This window comes from Diabrotica undecimpunctata, chromosome 9, assembly GCF_040954645.1.
Source record: "Diabrotica undecimpunctata isolate CICGRU chromosome 9, icDiaUnde3, whole genome shotgun sequence".
Taxonomy (NCBI): Eukaryota; Metazoa; Arthropoda; class Insecta; order Coleoptera; family Chrysomelidae; genus Diabrotica; species Diabrotica undecimpunctata.
In genome coordinates, this window is record NC_092811.1 from 119,322,304 (window position 1) to 119,343,848 (window position 21,545).

General features: G+C 34.2%; 1 protein-coding gene across 1 annotated transcript in view; it reads left to right on the top strand.

Annotated features, from left to right (window-relative positions):
- Window positions 1-21,545, top strand: part of LOC140451290 (frequenin-2) — a 198,097-nt gene that overhangs the window by 159,371 nt on the left and 17,181 nt on the right. Inside the window, exon 6 of the mRNA XM_072545035.1 lies at window positions 20,512-20,600. Within this exon, the coding sequence (XP_072401136.1) occupies window positions 20,512-20,600 (89 nt within the window). The remainder of the gene's footprint in view (window positions 1-20,511; window positions 20,601-21,545) is intronic.

Here is a 21,545-nt window from a genome sequence, read left to right on the forward strand (position 1 = left end):
GTTCAGTGCCCCTTGCTCTTTGCGTACAGCCTTCTTAAAGCCATGCCTGACAACACCTAACCACGGTGTCTACACTCCTTTGCACTCTAACTGCAACTTCCCGAAAAGAAAGTCCAGCTTCCCGAAGTCCCATTATACGCCCCTATCAAACTCACTAAGTTGACGAAATCGTACAGGTCTCCGTACTCTAGGCATCGTAACCAATCGTAAAGAACGTCAAGAACCACAATCCGCCAAATTTGGATCTTTACTGCGGCTGAAATATTTATTTTTAGATTGTTAGTGAATTTAAAAACAAAAAGTATAAAAACAGGAATCTTCAACTGATAAGGCTAAAAACTTTATTACTTGTTTTTTTCAGTAAGATAAATAAATTACACCAAATTCTATTGAAATAAAATCATTTAAATAGGGTGTTCGGATTTCTATGTCACTTAGTATATAAATAGTTTTGTCCAAATGTAGGCATAATGATGTCTTAATTATAATTTTTTCGATGAAATAAGTTACACAAATGTATAAGGATAGAGTAATTGTTTCATCATGATGTTAACCCTCAACTACTATCTTGGGGTCACATTTGACCCCAGAACTTGAAATTTCGTGCGCCACTGGTAGACAGTTTGGCAAACGACCTTGTTATTCCATTTCATCATCATCATCATCCAGCCTTCATTTATCACGTCCACTGCTGGATATAGGCCTCCCTTAAACTCCCCCATTATTTGCGATTTTGTGCTCTTTGTTGCCAATACCGATACGCCTGATGTCGTCAGCCCAACGTGTAGGTGGTCTTCCTCTACTACGTTTGTCTGCTCTTGGCCTCCAATGAGTAATTTTACTCGTCCATCGTGAGTCATGCATTCTCGCTACATGGCCTGCCCAATTCCATTAAGTTCCATTCTATGCGTTCCACAACATCAGCAATACTCGTCCTTCTTCGCAGATCTTCGTTTCTTATTCGATCCCGCAACGTCAATCCCAGTATAGATCGTTCCATTCGTCTCTGTGCCACTCTCAATTTCGAAGCCGTAGTCTTGGTTAGAGTCATAGTTTCCGCCCCATAGGTCATGACCGGTAATGCGCATGGGTCAAATACTTTTCTTTTGAGGCTAATTGGTATGTTGGCCCTAAATTTGTCTCGCAGTTTTCCAAAGGCTGCCCACGCTAAAGTAATTCGTCTTTGGATTTCGCATGTTTGGTTATCCCTGCTGATTCTTATTTCGTGGCCCAAATACGTATATTTCTCCACCAGTTCTACCACTTTCCTTTGAATAGTTAAATGATTATTAGGGACCATATTTGTCATAAACTTAGTTTTGGACAAATTCATTCTAAGGCCCACTTTCGAACGTGCAAAGTCCAATTCATTTAACATATCTGTGGCTTCTCCTAAATAATCTGTGATATGGACAATGTCATCTGCGAAACGGAGATGGTTAAGTTGTTCGCCTTCTATTATTACTCCTCTGTGGTCCCAATTGACCACCTTAAAGGCATACTCTAATTCCGTTATGAATAATTTCGGTGACAGTGTATCTCCTTGTCCTATCCCACGTTTAATTTTTATTACGAAGATACCAGCGATTGCTTTTAGTAATTTGGTATTCCATAAATGGATATTGCTAATAAACAGTCACATTATTTTTCACGCAGCTTATCCTGGGGTTAGAAAAAATCGATCGGATTTTGTTTAAGAGCTGGGAATCAGTCTTATAAATGAACATTTAGAACGAAGATTCGCAATGCCAGATTTGTCTAGAGATTACGCTCGATAATTTCCAAAGCATTAGAGAATAATATTACTCATCAAGATCAGACTAGAACAGAAAGGCTAATTGTAAGACGTAGATGCTACTTGTGTCCCAGAGATAAGGATAACAAACATTCCACATTTTGCTGAGAATTTCATAAGACCATTTGCAAAACACATTCACTTCCTGTAGTATCCTGTACTATGTGCAAAGAATAGATAAACACTTACAGGTTGTTCAAATATTTTTGTCAAATATTTGGTTACTCTATTATGACTTTCTTTTGTATTAGGTTAAGACTATAAACTACTTTTTAGAAAATAAACCGTTAATTTCAATTTAAGATATTTTTTATATAATAATAAGTTATTTTTGGTCAAAATCTCTTTTAAAATTTTTATTATAGCATCATAATGTTCTTGACATAAAATTTAAGTTTCCAAAAAATCTTAGAGAAGAGTGTAATGACAAACTGTAGTGCTTATCTGTGAAATAATTATTGAACAATATAGACTCATATATCTTATCTAAACGCAAAAAGTACAATTTTTAAAAATAAAAGAACAACCTAAAAATTATTACGAAAACTATAATTCCGCATTTTCCACAAACCATTGTTCAGAAACCCAACAACAGGAGTTACAAACCGTGTTTCAAATGTTATTTCTCCGTCAAGAGGAAACAGTTTTCATTGTCGAGCCTATACACTGAATGTGACTACAGCCGATGTTTACCTTCTCCTCGAAATCCTGTGTGTAAACTATTAGAGCTTTGTTCCTAACCGCATTCAGTGAGGCTGTTGGCAAACTCCTCGCCAGGAATATTATATGGGATTTACAGGATACCTTTCATCTACAATGTTTTATATACGAGGAGTGCTTAATAAAAATACATTTTTTAATTCATATTAGTCAGTGGATTATTTATTATATATATATATATATATATATATATATATATATATATATATATATATATATATAATGTAAATGAGGATATCGGTCAAGGAGAAATAAAAATGAAAAAACTATTTTAATCTGTTAATAGAAAACGTTTCGAGCAGTATTTCTGCCCTTCTTCAGTAGGTACTAATGATTGTAAAGTCATATAAAGATGTCAAACAATGTCAAATGCATAGGTTTAGGTGTTAGAATATACATTTAAAAATTACAACAAAATACAGTAAAAAACACATTATTTTTTTCTAAATTCTCTATCTAAAACAAACAAGTTTTTTCTAAATTTATACAAACGTTAAAAAGCCACACAAATGTCACAGTATGTTAACAAGAAAACAATACAATATGATATAATCGTTTTCATCGTTCTTGGCGTGTGCGTGTAAAAACACTTGCAATAAGTTGTTTCATCTGTCTTTCCTTGTCTAAGCTCGATTCGTTTACCTCCTCCAGTGGCGGAACAAAATGTAGCATGTCAAACGAAATAATAATTATAAAAGAAAATTATAAATTATTTTTCATTAAATTTCTAATAACGGAATATACGTATAAATTGCGAAGAAGTATTTTTCTAGCTTGCAGTACAATAGGACAGGATATAACGAAAAGTACATTTTAAAAGGATTTTGAAATATACCCAAAAAAGTGTTAATTATTTAACCCACTTTAATTAAAAAATGATACAGATTTTTTAAGTTTTAAGCACTGTAGCGAATTCTGAACTGTTACAACGTACTGACCTTGATTAATTAGCTAATCAGTCAGCATCTTCACTGCAACTTCTTATCATTGGAATCTTCCGCCAAATCGATAATAATCCTACTTTCATTTTCATCATATGTGACCATTTTTGCCCAGTCATCCTAAATTAATTTTTCAGTATGGTTAACACAACTCGCCCACACTGCAGGTGTTGCCTCAGCTAATGCATCGCCCCAAACTTTTTTCACTGTTTCATCTCCACGTCCATGTTCTCCAATATGACGATCATAGTATTGTTTAGAAATGCCCCAGACCAACTCAATCGGATTATATTGACAGTGATATGGAGGCAATTTCAAAACCTGATGACCATGTTCTTGGAGTAGCTCGTCTATAACGTACCTGGTATTTTGTGGTTTATTCTGGGACAAAGACTCAATAGCTCTGTCTTGCCCAAATCGTCGTCAAAAATTATTTTTTTCGCTCGTAACCATTCTTGTAAGTCCGATTTTTTCCAACTGGCATTCGGTAACTTTTCTATTAAAGAGCTATGGTATGAGGCATTATCCATAATAATTAGAGATGGTTCCTCCAACATTGGTATCAGCTTTTCGGAGACCCACTTTTTAAAAGACTCTTTATCCATAGAATCATGATAGTCTGCACTCTTCGATTTCGTAGAAAGCAGTAATCCAGCATCTTTAACAAATCTTTGCCTACTTCCGGCATATAAAACAACAAAGCGTTTACCTGTATTTTCGTGTCCTTTTCTGATGCTTTTCACACAGTCATCTTGCCAAGTGCGTTTATATGCCCCTTTTAGGAATATCCATGTTTCATCTAAAAAAACGAACTGAAGTGGGCTTGGACTTATAAAATTTTTCATATAATGCCTCAAAAAATACAGTCGTTTGGAGACAATACATGGTTTCTCACATAGCACTCGTCTACTATTTTCTAGTTTGTATGAAAACCCACAATTTTTCATAAGACGCCATAAACTTGTATCAGAACCGTCATAGAGATGCTTGTTTCTTAATTGTGTATTTAGAACTTTAATTGTAACGTGCTCTCCTTTTGCTTTCATGCCATACAGTACATTTCTAATCTCTCCTTTTATAGTATCGCTGACATCATTAGTCTTTTTTTTTGTACATTACGTGACTCTCCTGGTGTAGTAAGAGCTGTCCCTGTCTTGTATTCACTCTTTATTCTTGTCACTGTGCGAAGACTGATTCTCAAAGCGTCCGCTACTCGTTCATGTACCGATGATAACGAAAGCAAAGGTCCGTTGTTTTCTTTTTATTTTTTAAAATACTCCAATAAATGAACTACACATTGTCGCATTTCTCCTGTTATCGTTTTTCCCGGCATTTTTTTTATTAAATAGAAAAATTAATTATTCACAACAAAAAATAATAAGTAAAACTGTTCGAAACAAATTCCAAAAATGACTGACTAAAATCGACTAAAACAACATAAAATATCAATGCTAATTGCTACAATTATAAACCTATTAGCCAGCTCATTCAAGAACAATGCCACAAGTCATTATTGCAATGGGTATCGGAAGAGAGAGAGTTAATTTATAATAAACTGGAAGTTTTAAGGTGTCGAGAGTATTATTTAATGTAATGGAATTCCACACAGTAAGAGCTCAAACTATTAATTAATTAAAAACTGTTTACTTATAAAAACTATTTCATCAGCTACTTCAAACCTGCACAGATCAGGGTAACATGTTAAAAAAAACACGTCACTGCCAGCTATCTGTATTCGTAAAGAGGTCGAACTAATCACCGACACCGTATCGGTCAAACGCATCGGTGTTATTGCTACAATACTGGGAGACGTGAGTGGTCTCTTCGTTCCCTTCTCATCGCACTTTAACATGACGAACGTGACTCGCACAATTGAATTACGCATCTGTGTATCAAAGAGAGACGAATATTAAAAATTCCGTAGTATGTTATTTCCGGCACACGCCAAGAACGATGAAAACGAGTATATAATATTTCTGTTCTATCTCTGATGTAAAATATAACGAAACGTGAATCCAGGAGAAAAAGTAACTTGTTTTAATTAGAGATTAAGCACACAATTAAAAAAAAATTAAAAAGGCATGGAAAGTTAACTTTATTATTAGAGACACCAAAGAAATTTAAAAAAGCAACTTTTAACAGATAGGGCTCGACTATTGCGAAAAGAAAAACAAAAATTAATATGGCTTCCTACATATGGAAATCAGACTTTGTATGAAAAATCATCTGGATAAAAAAGTTACTCAGTAAAGCAGGACAGAAAAGAAAAGTCAAATTTTTATAAATCTGAATTAAAAAGGAAGGTTTGTGAAAATATATAGTTACAGATGACCACTGACCACGAAATTGTGTTGGGGAACCTAGAATTACGTGAATGTTAATGAAATGTAGCGTGGTATGAAATTATTTAACTCACTATGAGGTTCCTTTTGGAACAGATTTTACATCGGATGTGATGTGTGAAGATGACTGAAGTTCTCGTTGAAATGAATATGAGGGATTGAGTTTAGAAATATCGATGTAGAACCGATGGTAGCTACTTTTAACTCATAGAGGACAAAAACCGAAAATTTAGGCCATGTCTTGATCGGATTTGGGTGTACATAAGTTGAGTATGAATTATAACATTTAACTAGCAGTTTAAGGATTATTTAACAGCAAGCAGTGATAAATGATGCTGAGATTATTAATGTCTGTACGTCTGTTCATGGAGTTTTTTCCCTTAATATGTGACACATTTCCAGGAAGGATCTCTTATAGAAATTATCCTCAGTTCCTAGAGATTTAATATTCTCAAAGTTGATTTGGTGGTTAAGAGAGATAGAGTGGGTACTAAGAGCACAAGAGTTTTTGTTGCATCTGATATCGCTTTAATGAGATATAACACGTCCTTAAAGGGTTCTTTTTGTTTGGCCAATATACTTCAAATGACAGTCTTTGCATGGGATGTTGTATCATCATCATAAGTGGCTCGACAATCCGTTGTGGATCTTGGCCTGCTCACAAAGAAGTCGCCACTCCTGTCGATTCCTGGCAACTTCCCTCCATCTTCTAACCCCTAGAATCTGTAGGTCTTCTTCCACATCATCAATCCATCTCATTCGTGGTCGTCCTCTGCTTCTTGTGCCCTCTGGTTGTGAAAATGTTAATCTCATGGGATGTTGTATACTACATTTGATTTCTCCCTATAGGTGTTTTAGTATGTGAAAAGAGATTTCTAACTGTTTTGCAATTTTTGATGCTTATTTTAGTAGATAAGGGTTTAAACAATTTAGTAAGTTTCTCTGTAACCTGTGGAAAATAGGGTAATGAGCAATATCTAGGAATCGACTCAGATGTGGATACCTCATCAAGGTGGAGTTCATTGTTGTCAAGTATGGTATTATGAAAATCTCCCACATTGGTATAGGTCGGTTCAAGTAAGGACCTAGCAGTGGAAAAAAGATATCTATTAATAAGAAAAGTTGAATAAGAATTCTCAATTAATATAGTTTTGATTAACTGAGTGGCTTCCCTTTGGTATAAAGGATGTGACAACTTATGAGTCCTTTATGCTAATCCCTATATGGGGATGTGTTTGAATCTTTTAGAATGAAAGGAATAATAATTAAGGAAGCGATTGCTAGCAACGCTCTTTCTAAACCATTTGGTTCTTAGGATGCTGTCAACACCTCGTACAATTAACATGTCAAGGAACGGAATGGTTTTATTTATCTCCATCTCGCATGTTAACTGCAAGTGGGGATTGTATTCATTGAAAACAGAAAGGTTGTGAGTAATTTGTTCAGTGGGTATGGCCAGGATCAGGTCGTCAACAAACCCCTTAATGAAAGGAATATTGTAATCCAAGTGACTGACTAGAAACCAACCAGAAAAAGAAGATTCCACAGGGGTACCAAAAATCTGTAGGTAAAATCTATCATTAAACACCAGATAGTTGGTGTCAAACACCAACTTGATGAGTTCCACGAAAGTTTCCCATCCAAAAGAACAGTGAGGTTGGATTTGATTCCAGTGATTATGTAAAGAGATAAGCACAACAGGTAACGGTAAGTTGGTGAAGAGAGACACTACATCAAAACTTACTACTTGGAACCCTAAAGGTAGTTGGAAGTTATTGATAAAATCACTAAACTTGAAGGAGCCTGAGATATTGATATCGTTATAATGGTTATATGCTGTTGAAAGTATATTAGTCAAAAAACGTGCAATGTTGCAATTAGGAGAATTAATGGATGATACTATGGGACGCATGCACAGTTGAGGTTTGTGGATTTTAGAGAAACAGTAAAATCTCGGAGAGATGTAATTGTAATTATTGAGGGATTTGGCTACAACATCAGTGATAAAATTGGATCTTTTTAAATTCGAAAGATCCAATTTTCCACCTAGTTTGATCGCTATGATCACTACTCCGTCGTCGCCAGGGGATTTGTTATTTTTTATTTCTAAAAGTGCCGTTTTTATTTCGTATGGAGTTATTTCTGGCAATAATTCTGATACCTGGTTTAACAGTATTATATATATACAAGGATTTCCACAGTTTTCACTGTATTCCTTCACTCAACCGTTTTCTCCAATTTTTCCTGTTTAGCCAGTCCCCTTCCTGTAGGTTTCTTCTACTCATTGCTTCGTTCACTTCATCTCTGAAAGATCTTCGGGGTCTGCCTCTCTTTCTTCTTCCTATCGGGCTCCACTCTGTTATTCTATTTATCCACCGATTTTGGTCTGCTCTTCTGACATGTCCGTACCAGGTTAACCTCTTCTGTTCGATGTAGTCTATTATGTCGGAGTTCATTCCCATTCTCCTCTTAATCTCCATGTTATTTATTCTATCTCTTCTTGTTACTCTGCAGCTTCTCCTTAGGAATTCCATCTCTGTTGCTCTTATTTTGTTTTTGGTTTTCTTATTTATTGTCCAATTTTCACAGCCATAAGTGAAGATACTTCTTGTCATGGTATTATATATTTTTTTCTTTATTTTCATGCTGATATTCTTATCCCATAGTACCGGGTTCAATTTTCGTATGCCGTCTCTTGTTTGTCCTAGTCTATTTTTTATATCTTCCTCTGTTGTTCCTTTGTTTGATATTATGAAACCTAAATACTTATACTTGTCTGTTCCATTGATTTGTTTACCTTCGTCTATTTCCAGCTGTTTTATTTCTGTATTCTCCGTTGTTAGGCATTCAGTTTTCTTTAGGTTTATTTCCATCCCATTCTTTGTATATTCCTGCTCCAGTTTTCTCATCATAAAACTGAGGTCATCCTCGTCTTGTGCGATCACTATTTGGTCGTCGGCAAAACTTAGCGTATATAGATATCCGTTCCTTACTGGTATACCTATTCCTTCGCACTTTCTTTTCCATGGTTTTAGGGTTTTTTCCAGGAATATTTTGAACAGGGTGGGGGATGTGGAGCAACCCTGTAATAGTCCCTTTGTCGTCTTAAATGGACTGCATATTCTATTGCCCGTTTTGATAGCTACTTCGTTATTCTTGTAGAGTGCTTTTACCGCGTTTATTAATCTTCGTGGAACTTTGATGTCTTCCATTGCTTCCCATAGCTTGGTTCTAGGTATTGAGTCATATGCCTTCTTAAGATCAACAAAAGCCAGATGGACGGATCTATTTTTGGCCATTCTTTTTTCTATTAGTTGTTCGACCGTGTAAATGTGATCTAAGCATGCTTTCCCCGCTGTGAAACCTGCCTGGTCTTCTCCGATTTTATCTTGTATATATATTTCTAATTTTTCCTTTATAGTCTTTCCATACAGTCTGCCTATAGACGATATAATGCTGATTCCCCGATAGTTTTCGCAGTTTTTTCTATTTCCTTTCTTGTATATTGATGTCATATATGCTTGGGTCCATTCTACCGGTAAGTCTTCTCCATTCAGTGCTCTCTCAAACATTTTATGTATCATACGGAATAACTTTTCCGATCCGTTTTTTATCAATTCATTTGGTATTCCGCCAGGACCTTCTGCTTTTTTGTTCTTTAGAGTTTTGATCGTTCTTTTTACCTCAGCTAGGCTTAATTCGCCATGACTCTGAATTTCTCGTTTATCCTATGTGCTGTTCTATCTCTGTGCATGTTTTTTCCCAGTTTTCATTTTTTTCATTTGCCACTTTTCTTTTCACTTCTTTATTTTTTTTCCTGTATAGTTCCAAGTCCTCATAGTTTTTTGTGTTCAGGTATTTTATATGGAGTTCTTTTTTCTCTTTTATGCATGTTAGTGTGTCTTCGGTTAATTTCGTAGTTTGGTGGGTGTATTTTTGGTCCACTTCTCCAAGAGCTTCTAGGGCTGCTGTCTTCATGCAGGTTTTTATGTGTTCGTATGTTTGTTCTAAGGATTCATACCGAAACTCTTCTAGCCTTTGGTCCAATCTGGACAATATTGACAGGTGTAGCCGGAGCCGTAACTTGGTCAAACTCTCCCTGGGTCGGTTTCTGTTGGGTTCATATGAAGGAGAATTCCATCCAAGCGATTACTAGTTTGTGATCTGTGCCTCATTCAGCGCCTCACTTTACTCTCAAGTCTTTTATTTTTATCGAGCTTTCGTGGTTTACTATAACATCATCAATAATAGACCTTAATTTTCTAATTTTCTTGTTTCTTGTGTCCAAGTGTATTTGTGTATATCTTTATGTTTGTAGAAGCCGTTTGTGATCTTTAAGTGGTTTATTTCGCATAGCTCAATCAATCTCTCCCCGTTATCGTTCATTATATCTTCTCCAAATCTACCAGGTTTAACAGTATTAATCTTAGCTTATTACGATATCTTCAGACGTTGTTTCGTTAAATAAATCTATATTTTTAACAATTGATTATCATTACAGCAATAGCAAGGCTACTCTTTAAAAAAATCATTTAAGTCACAGTTAAGAAACATTCTAAATGAAATTAAACAGCTTTTGGCAAATATAAAATCAATTATTTTTTGCTATCTTCTTGTATATTTAAACTTATATAACCTTATTTTCTTTTATGATTATCCCCTGTTCGCCATTCTTAAAAGATATAAATCGGAATTAAAATTCACAATCTAATCTGATCCAATAAACTTGGAGACAGGACTAAGTGCTCGGATATAGAGCTTTTAAATAAAATATTGAGAAAGTTCAAAGAGCAATCACATTAAAGCCTGAATACTCAGTTCAATTTTTTAAAATCATTTTAACGGAATGATTTCAGTGAATTATTAGGGCTTACAGAACGATTCGAGAATCTTAATAGTCTTTTTTGTTGTGGAAAATAACCTTCAACTACGAATAACTTAGGTTTTATTGTATTCCAATTTGTTTTTAAGATTTTTAGAAGATTCTTTTAAAGTTACTATTTAAGATTTCTTGTCAATTACTCTCTTTATAGTTAGTTCTAATATAACGTATGGTCCTAAAGTTTTGGGGAAAAATTTCAAAAGCATATAACTCTGACCACAATAATCTTATATTTTTATTAAATTATTCAACAATTTAACTTAACTATCCTTATTATAAATCAAAATTCAAATGACAGACAAGGGACCATTATTTTCGATTTGCCTAATAATTCTCCTGACACGTTGCATCATCCTTTGGACGACCTCGGCATCAATTTCTCTAATTTTTGTATATATGCTGAGTCTTAACTGTTCCTGATTTTGTGCTTCCCATCCGTTATTATAGACTTTCCGACTTAATATTGCCCAGAACTCTTTAATTGGACGAGCCTGAGGTAGGTTGGGGGGATTGTCTGCTTTCGGTACAAAGGTAATGTTGTTAGTTTCGTACCAGTCCCTTGTGATCCTCGCGTAATGACATGAAGCAAGATCTGGCCAAAAGAATATTTGATCATTTCCATGATGTTTGTTCACAAACTGAAGCAATTTAGAGAGACATCTTTGAATATAAATATTTGCGTTTAAGGCTTCGCCTCGAACAACACCAATGTAGGGCTGTGAGATAAAGCCAGCCTCAGAAATTGCACACCATACCAAAATTTTGTCCTCAAATTTTTTCTTACTTTTGAATTTTATTTCATCAGGTACATTTTCGTAATCGTTCGTGTAAAACCCACCGTTACCCTTCATCTCAGAGTTGGACAAAGTAAAATATTTTTCATCGTCCCTCACGATCAACTTGTTGACGAAATGCACTCGCCTTAACGAGCGGCGACATCTCGGAATTCTCTCTAATTGATCCTCTGTGTATTTTGGAGCTTTCCTTCTTTTCCGGTAGATAATATTGTTACTCGATAGGGTTCTGTATACTGTAGTCTTTCCAACATGAAATCTTCTGGCCAGTTTTCGCTGTGAGACCCCAATTTTGTTCTTAGCTGCTTCAATCAGTCTTGCCTCTCTTATATGGTTCAAAATCCGCGGTCGGCCACTTTTACGCAAGTTAACACATGGTATCCCTTCTTCACATTCTCTGATTATGCGATAAATTGTCGATTTGCTTATGTTTTGATCTCGATAAATATTAACAATATCTCGTTTCGACATTCGCCCAACCATATTATAAACACCTCGACGAATATCAATTTTATAAGACATTTTGCAGAGGACAAACCAAAATATTCTACTTTGTTTATTAAATGTCAATAACTGATGACATTTCAATTCTATGGCCTGCTTTGTTAAATGCATTTTGCTTCTCAATCAGACCAGGTGAAATTTTTCCCAAAACTTTAGGATCATACGTTTATACTTTTTTTAATTTTTAATATCTGTTGGAATATGACAAAAGATAAAAGAGTGAAATATAAAAAATTAGTATATTTTGCCGATGATCAGCTGACAATACAAAATTCTGAAAGATAACTACAAAGAATCTTCTAACTGAAAGATCTTCTCCTTTTTTTGGAATGAGGTGGAAAGGTTCGAAACCGACTAGGGAAACTGTCCCTAGTACTGTTGGATTCAACCAGAAAGGCAGAACCACACGAGCACGGCACAGAGTTCACACGAAATCCAGGGCCCCATCGTGCGCTCCTGTCAGGTCGTCTACCAACTAAAACCATCCCCGGACGAGTTCATTAGAGAACGAAATATGGGAACATCCCGCGTAGTCTGGAAGGGTGTTCTTGCAGAAGGTCTTAGGGCTTGTCCTACGATGCCTGCCTAATAACGGAGTGCACCTAGGGGGATCTGGTTCCTTTTCGGAAGAAAAAGGGTGAAAGTGGTTCGAAAAACTGATGTTATTATAGAATGAAGAAGAGGAAGAGGAAGATGAAACAAAGAGAAAAGTCTGCACCTTTAGTGTCTCTGGTTACCTGTCGATATGGAAGCTGGTTCCTACCAGAACAAGATTAGGATAGATTAGTTTTCCACTGTAGTTTTCGTACTAGAAGAGTTCTTGTAGTTGAGTACCAAGAATGGGGGGAAAGTACATTAAAAGTTGTATGGAGTAGATATGCGTAAGCAATTTTTCACTATTGTTGTCTATTTAATTATTATTCTAATATGTATGACGTATATATATATATATATATATATATATATATATATATATATATATATATATATATATATATATACAGTGTGTAAAAGCCAAATGGAATAAATTCATTATTTAGGTTACTGTACATATTTATAAAAAATCCCGAAACACGTCAAATTTAAATTATAACTTGACATTCTTTAACGTGAAAATGCAACCCCTACCTTCAACCCCCTTAGAATGACAGGTACAACCCCCAATTTTTAAAATAGGAAGTATAGGTTTGTGATATATCGTTTGAAAGGTCTTTTCATTCTCCATTCAAAAATGTTTTTGCTTTCAAGTTTATTAAGATTAATTAAGATAAAATAAATTAAAATCATGTGGTTACCGAAATTCGCTACAATACAATCAAAAATTAAAATGTAATGCAAAACGTAATAAAATGTAGAACACGAAAAAGAACTATGCATGTTAATGAAGTAGATGTTCAAAATGTTCACCGCGAACGTCTTGGCAACATCCTAATCTCAAATAAAACTGTCTTCTAACATTATTTAACATAACAGGCGTGATCGACCTAATCGCAAGCGTTATTCGTTCTTTTAAGTCATTTAAATCAGAAGGTTTAGTTTTGTACACATGGCTCTTCACATATCCTCATAAAAAGAAATCTAATAATGTAGGATCAGGTGATCGCGCTGGCCATTCAATCGATCCTCGCCTTCCTATCCACCGATTGGGAAATATTGTATCGAGATACGGCCGGACATTAAGTTGGTAATGTGGTGGTGCTCCATCCTGCTGAAACCATATCGTATTCGCTGGAACTTGAGGATTTCCTGGATCAGGATATAAATTTGCCAACGTTGGAATGACATCATTTTGAAGTTGTGCCAAATAATTGTTGCCATTCAAGTTGCCCTCAATGAAAAAGGGACCAATGATATTGTTTCCTACAATCCCTGCCCAAACATTAACCTTTTGAGGGTATTGAGTGTGTTCTCTCATCCAGTGAGGATTTTCCGTGGCCCAATAGCGGCAATTTTGCCGATTAGCATGACCGTTAAGTGAAAAAGTACACTCATCAGAAAACATAACGTCTTCTAATTGGATAATATTGTTATCCAACATGTCCATCATTTGCTCACAAAAAAAAGTTCTCCTACCAAAATCGTCTTCCATGAGCTCCTGAGTAGGTATCATCTTATAGGAATGCAATTTATTTTCTTTTAATATGTTTACTATCGATGTATGGCTAGCATTGAATGTAGTGGATGCCTGTCTACTCGATGTATGTGGATTTTCCTGAAACTCAAGCAACACATCTAATTTGAGTTCATCACTCAGTGCATTGGCAGCTGCTTTTTTTATCTGCCTTACATGACCAAACTCGCGAAACTGCTTCTCTATTTTACTTATTGTTCCTTGGGATATAGGAGGTAAATTAGGAAATTTCTCATGAAATAGGCGAGTTACTTCCTGTTGTGTTCGGGTGTTATCTCCGTAACGAATCATTTGTAAAACTGTTATTTTATTCATTTCCGTTAATCTAACCATTTTTCAGAATTGAATTGAACGAACTTTTTACTTAAATTAAAATACTGACAACTTAAATAAAACAATTTACTAATGCGTGTTAAAATAACGTTGCCACGGAAATTCTTTAAAGTTTTTTAATGGTTACCATCTAAAAACCACATTGCTATGGTTTTTGTTCACTTTCTCATTATCAAGACCTAAACGGGAAATAAGTTTTGAGTATATTTTAGCGAATTTCGGTAACCATATGATTTTAATTTATTTTATCTTAATTAATCTTAATAAACTTGAAAGCGACAACATTTTTGAATGGAGAATAAAAAGACCTTTCAAACGATATATCACAAGCCTATACTTCCTATTTTAAAAATTGGGGGTTGTACCTGTCATTCTAAGGGGGTTGAAGGTAGGGGTTGCATTTTCACGTTAAAGAATGTCAAGTTATAATTTAAATTTGACGGGATTTCGGGTATTTCGGGATTTTTTATAAATATGTACAGTAACCTAAATAATGAATTTATTCCATTTGACTTTTACACACTGTATATATATATATATATATATATATATATATATATATATATATATATATATATATATATCACCTAAATAATGTAAGTATACTCTACCTATATACAAATGTATCTAGACTCTTTAATAAAAATTATCCAGTTGTTACAAAATATTACCATGTGCACCGTGTATCAATTCCGTAACAAATTACTCGTTATATCTCCCCACTTAATATTTCCCTAATGTCTTTACTAAAACAATCCGTTTAAATTTGGGCTTACCAAATTTGATTTCATTAAATGCCTCATCCGTCTAATTTTACAAAATAAACTTGGGGTTCTTTCGAAAAGGTAAACTTTATTAAAAATTCATGGCAATGCGTAATTCATAACCGGGGTAGTAAAATATTTGCATAATCTCTTTATTTGACCGACTGGAAACTCGTTATGTTTAATATGAACTCGCAGAGGTGGAGTGAATTATAGCGTAATCTAGAAGCTGGCTAGAAAAATTTATTGTTTTGAAATGAGGGATTACAGAAAAACATCCTACGCAGAATACTTAAATTAGGTAAGGCACAAAATACCATAGACTTGGGTTTTTGGAGATTAAGGCATTAGAAAATTTAAAAAAAGAAATATAGAATATAAACAATAATAAAGGTTTTAAGCTGTTAAAGAAAAACTTTAATAACTCTAAATGCGAAATAGAAAAAAAAAACCGAAAAGGAGAAATCACATTGAATAAAGTCAAACTTTATTCAATGTGTTAATTTTTTAATTTTTTGACATCAAGGGAGCATATGATACGACTTGGAAACACCTAATAGTTAAAAAACTACATAATTTAAATATCAAAGGACACTGCCTAGCTTTCATTAATAATTTCTTAACCAATCGATCATTCCACCTTAAAACTGATAGTATGCTGTCACCAAAAACAAAACTAGAGAATGGTATTCCTCAAGGATCAGTTTTAAGCCCTACACTTTTTTTAGTAGCAATAAATGATGTCCTAGCCAATATGAACTCACCACTGAAAGGTCTCTTATACGCAGACGACCTTGTCATCTATGCGAGAAGCCAAAATATTGTCAAAATAAGCCAAAATAAGCCAAAATAAGCCAAAATAAGCCAAAGCGAAATTTGTTTGGCGAAATGCCAAACAAAATATTCAAACAGATGCCAGTAGGAAAAAGAACAAGAGGAAGACCGAAACTGAGATACTTAGAACAAATAGAAAATGATATAACCACCTTAAAAATAAAAAAACTGGAGAAAAAAAGCACGAAACAGATCAGAATGGAGAAGAATCCTGGAACAGGCCAAGACCCAAAAAGGGTTGTCGAGCCAGTGATGATGATGATGATGATGATATACAGTGGAGGAAAAAAAATTGCCCCGCAGAAAATATAAGAAAATGATAATTTCTTGTTATTGTGTAACGCATATATTTTTCTTGTGTTATTAGAGTCTAATAATTTAGGCAACTTTCTTTACTGCTACACTAGAGGATACACATTATATGATATATTTATTATGATGATGATATAAGATAGAAACAAGATATTTAACTAAATGATAAATAAACGTTTTAAAAAAGGGTACATACAACGTAGAGATGTTGTCTTAAGTAATAACTCATTTGTAACAAAATACTATTCATTAAGGACATAAATATAAACCTATTTTGTGTTTTTTAATGAGAAGTTTTATTAAATTCATGTTGTACACTCATCTACACAATGTGCTTCCCCCACGAAGACCACAAAGACCACCCGCGTTAAAATTAATTACCACCGCCCGTTGTCACACTTTGCGAAACAAAAAACACTGGCTAATTTCAACTACAGGCAAGAGATGTGGTAGGCGAAAGGGGTAACATGAGCTACGGGGTTTGTTTTAAAATTTTAAACGACATATTTTACAAGAAAATCACCATAATTTTTCAATTTTCTGAGACTTTGAGTTAATTATTGTAGAAGTTTTTTTTTATTTACACAATGCCGCATAAACCGTGAAAGATTATTAGTGGATGTTGGAACGTTACAATGTGAGTTTGTGTACAGATGAAGTTATGAAAATTGATACTGAACAAAATATTACATTTTATGATATCCTGAAGATATTTAATTGTATTGGAAAAGTTCCAGCTCAGTATATTTTTAAGGTGACTTGATTCTTCTGAAATATTATTAATTCTTCTTCCATATGTGTAAAGAAGACATTGCGTAACTGAGAGTCACGCAGAGAAGAATGGAGCGGTCCATGTTAGGAATAACTCTGCGAGACAGAATAACCAACGAAGACATCAGGAGAAGAACCGGAGTGACTGACATCATCGAGAAGATAGCCAGACTAAAATGGAGATGGGCAAGACACATAGCCAGAATGACAGATGGGCGATGGACAAAGAGGTTATTGGAATGGAGGCCAAGGGAAGACAAGAGAAGCGTCGGTCGACCACCTACAAGATGGACTGACGATTTAAGAAGACTCAATAAAAACTGGATAAGAGCGGCGCAAGATAGACGGGGTTGGAAACATGAGGAAGAGGCCTATGTTCAGCAGTGGACTCTTGAGGCTGGATGATGATGATGAGACATTCTGTAAGGATGTGCTGAACTCTTATTACCTAGTGCAGTGGTTCCCAAACTGGGAGGCATGAGGATATGTCAGGGGGCAGTGAGACACGTTGAACATTAAATTAAATTTAGGTAGTCCAGACCACTGTAACATCTGACTGTACTACATAAACTTTAATGTGGCAACAGTCGTTTAATCATCTTAAAAGAACAAAGGTCTTTTAAGGAAAAACTAAAGGAATTTTTTGCTACAAAATCTGAAAAATTAGAAAGCATGAAGTTGGATGGGACTGGTTCTCCTGCTAAGTCATCTGAGAAAGTGCTTGAAGCGCCATATGAGCTATTACTTCTTCTTCTTCAGGTTCCTTCTCCTATTAGAGGTTGGAAATCATCATCGCTATCTTAATTTTATTGGCCGCGCTTCTGAATAATTCTAATGAGCTGCAACCGAACCACTCTCTCAAATTTCTTAGCCAGGATATTTTGCGTCGTCCTGGGTTTCTCTTCCCTTGTATCTTCCCTTGCTTCTATTACTTCTTATTGCTAAAAAAAGAAGAGCCCTATTATTGGAGAGACGCTTGTTAAACCGTGTCTGTTAAAGGCAGCTGATATTATTCTTCTTCAATACTTGGCTCTTGCTCAGGCTTTGTGCAATTATTAAAGAGAAAAATGCTGATGTGACTGGGATACATTGTTTTATACATCGATAAGCCTTGGCAGCAAAAACCCTTCTGAATGAACACAATGCTGTCTTAAAGTAGTGAATTACATAGAAAAGCAGTGCGTTACATACTTAACTATTTAAAACTCTTTGTGAAGATTTAGGAAGTAATCACAAAATTCTGCTATTTCATACATAAGTACGATGGCTCTCAAAAGGAACCATGTTTGCAATATTATTTGACCTTCGAGATGAAGTAATTACCTTCTTGGAACATCAAGAGTAAAATAAACTAAGCGTGGCCTTCAAAAAAACTTGTACCCAAGAAATATTGGCTTATTTGTCAGATATCTTTGACGCGTTGAACAGCCTTAACATAAAACTAAAGGGTGAAGACTCAAATATAGTTACTTATCGTGATACGATCAAGATGTATATTGAGAAATTGCAACTTTGGAAGTGTAAAATATCAGCAAACCCCTGCAAATATTCAAATTTCCCTAAAGTAGAAGTAAAGAGTCAATCTTAGAAGACACACGCTTACTAAACTTTATTGACGAATAGACATACTGGTAAAGAAAATGCACGCCCATCCATCTCACTAACCAACTTAATCTATTTTTCTTTTATTAATAATGTTTGTATTTTATGAAAACTGATATACTGTAATTCTTATTTGTTTTTGTTTTTTTCTATGCCCGTACAATTTATTGTTAAGGGGGCGAGAAGCTTTTATTTCGACAAAAGGGGGAGTGATACAAAAAAGTTTGGGAACCTTTGATCTAGTGTGAGTATTCTGGTGGTCGTTGTTTGGTTAAAAATGATATGACATAGTTTTAGACAGAATTCTTCGTACAAGTCTACTTTTATGTTATGTTTTGGTGGACAGAATGCTGCCGCCACTGTTAAATTACAGTTTTTAGTTTTAATGTTTACAGCTGTAAATTGTATTTTGTTATGATATATCAAATATCCATTAAATTGTATGTGTGCGTTTCAGCTATAAGGCATACATCAATTTTTTTATGTCAAGAACGACTTGAAGTTCTTTTTGAGGTTTGTAGAAGGCTATTGGAATTCCACTTCATTGTTCTAAGTTGCTTAGCTATTTCTGATTTTATCCAACACACTTACTTTTTCCAATATAAAGTTCAGATAACATCGTATCGTAGACTTGCTGTGATTTTGGATACTAGTATTATTGTTACTCTGATTCCTATTATTCTGTTCTTTAGTATATGATCTAGAAGCTTGTCTGTTGTAAACATTTACCTTTCCTTTTGTAGATTCTGGATTTGGGATTCACTGGGCTGTCTTATGGGGTTATTTAGGCAACTAAGTTTTTTTCATTTGTTTATTTTTTATTTTTCGGAGCAGCATCGTTTGGTTTGTTGCACTAGCTGGTTAGATGGGTACCATTACATCTTACACATCTAGGCTGCTTTCCGCAGTATCCCTTTGTATGTCCATAAGATTAGCACTTTTGACACTGTGGTAATAATTTAATTTTCTTTAATGGGACAATCCCCACTTCCATGGTCGTTATGTCTGTGAGTCTAAATATTTTATTGACATCTTCTTTTCTGATCGACAGCATAAACATATTGGGCGGCTGTTTTGTTTTATTTGAGTTTCGGTGAAGATTCAATTATTCAGTATTTCCTGCAGTGCAGGTCATTTATAATTTGTTTGCATCACATAAGTGATGCACTTTTTTGACCATATTTTTATTGGGCCTGTCTTGCTTATTTTCGTAGCTATGAAATTAATATTCTTTCTCATGCATCATATTAATTATAATAGCTCTATAGCTGTTTTCACCATTTGTATTAATTTTTATGATTTCAGTGTTTATTACTTTTATCTGAAAGGATGCTTTAGTTTTTACAATGTCTTCATTTACTTTATTATTATGTATGTTACTGTGAGTTTTAAATTCTATACATAATTGGAATTATCAATTTAAATTAAACTTAAAATTATTATTTTTGAAATGGATTTTTAGTGAGTATTAATCGAATCAAATAATTATGTTTTATGCTATTTTTATGTCATTTAGCAAATTTTTGTTCGAAAACGTAGAAAAAAATATTAAATATTTATATAAACAATAAAGCGGATCAACTGCAAACACGAACTTGACTTCATTACAACCTAGCCCTTATTGGCTACAGCTAGCTGTATTATACCTCCCAATAAACTAATATCTGCCAGATAAACTTGCTTTCCTGTTCCGAGTTAATATTGTAGAGTGCTTTTAATAATAAAAACCATTTTTGGCTTTGACGACTTTCTGATATAAAATATTAATGACGCGATTTTGTTTCAGGGGCGTTCAGGCTTTATGACGTAGACAACGATGGTTTTATCACCAGGGAGGAAATGTATAATATAGTTGATGCTATATATCAGATGGTGGTAAGTAGAGCGTTTCCTTTCGTTATTTTTTTATGCAACGGTAGTTTCAAGTTGGCTCATCACAAGCACTATTTATAATAAAACGCTTAATAATGACAGAATTTATATATATATATATATATATATATATATATATATATATATATATATATATATATATATATATATATTAATATTAATGTGATATCTAGAATTTTAATTTTAAAACTTTACAAAAAATATATATAAAACATTATTAAAATTTTTGATTGATGATTTATATCACACCTTTCAACGTGCTTCAATATCTATACTTTACAGCTGATGGGTTAGGTCCAAAGAATAACGGAATAAAACAACATAATATGATATAAAAATAATGTAATAAAATAAACTGATTAAAATACCTCCAAAAATTATTAGCATACAATATTTATCAAACAAAATTCGTTCTACGTACGTGAACCTTCAATAATGCATGGATAATATAATACAACTACAATCTAAGATACAGCTTATTATTCTACATAAACAAATCAAATAATATTCAGTGTCCTTCCTAATGCAATTTTGATATAACGATTGTACCAAGAAAATTTGTATGAATTATCCAATTCTCTCCACAGCTCCGTGTCCCCTCTCAGAACAAATTTGATCTCCTTCGACTATCGACAACTTATTCACACGTTACTAATATGATATAATATTTTTTAACCCAAAATTCTTAAATTAAATATTTTATGAATATTTCTCCCGTTGAAACTCTTCCTCTGCCTTGAGTTGTCCAATTCCTTGTTCTATGCAAAATGAACTATCAGTTCTCAGCAGCCTCCTATGTAATTGGCAATATTAAACAAGATATTGCAATTTAGTGTCTTCAATGCTCTCCTTCGAATGCACTTACCTTTCCAATGATGCCAGCCTCTTTTCCTCTCGCCAAACTTAATCTCTCGTTCCGAAATAAAC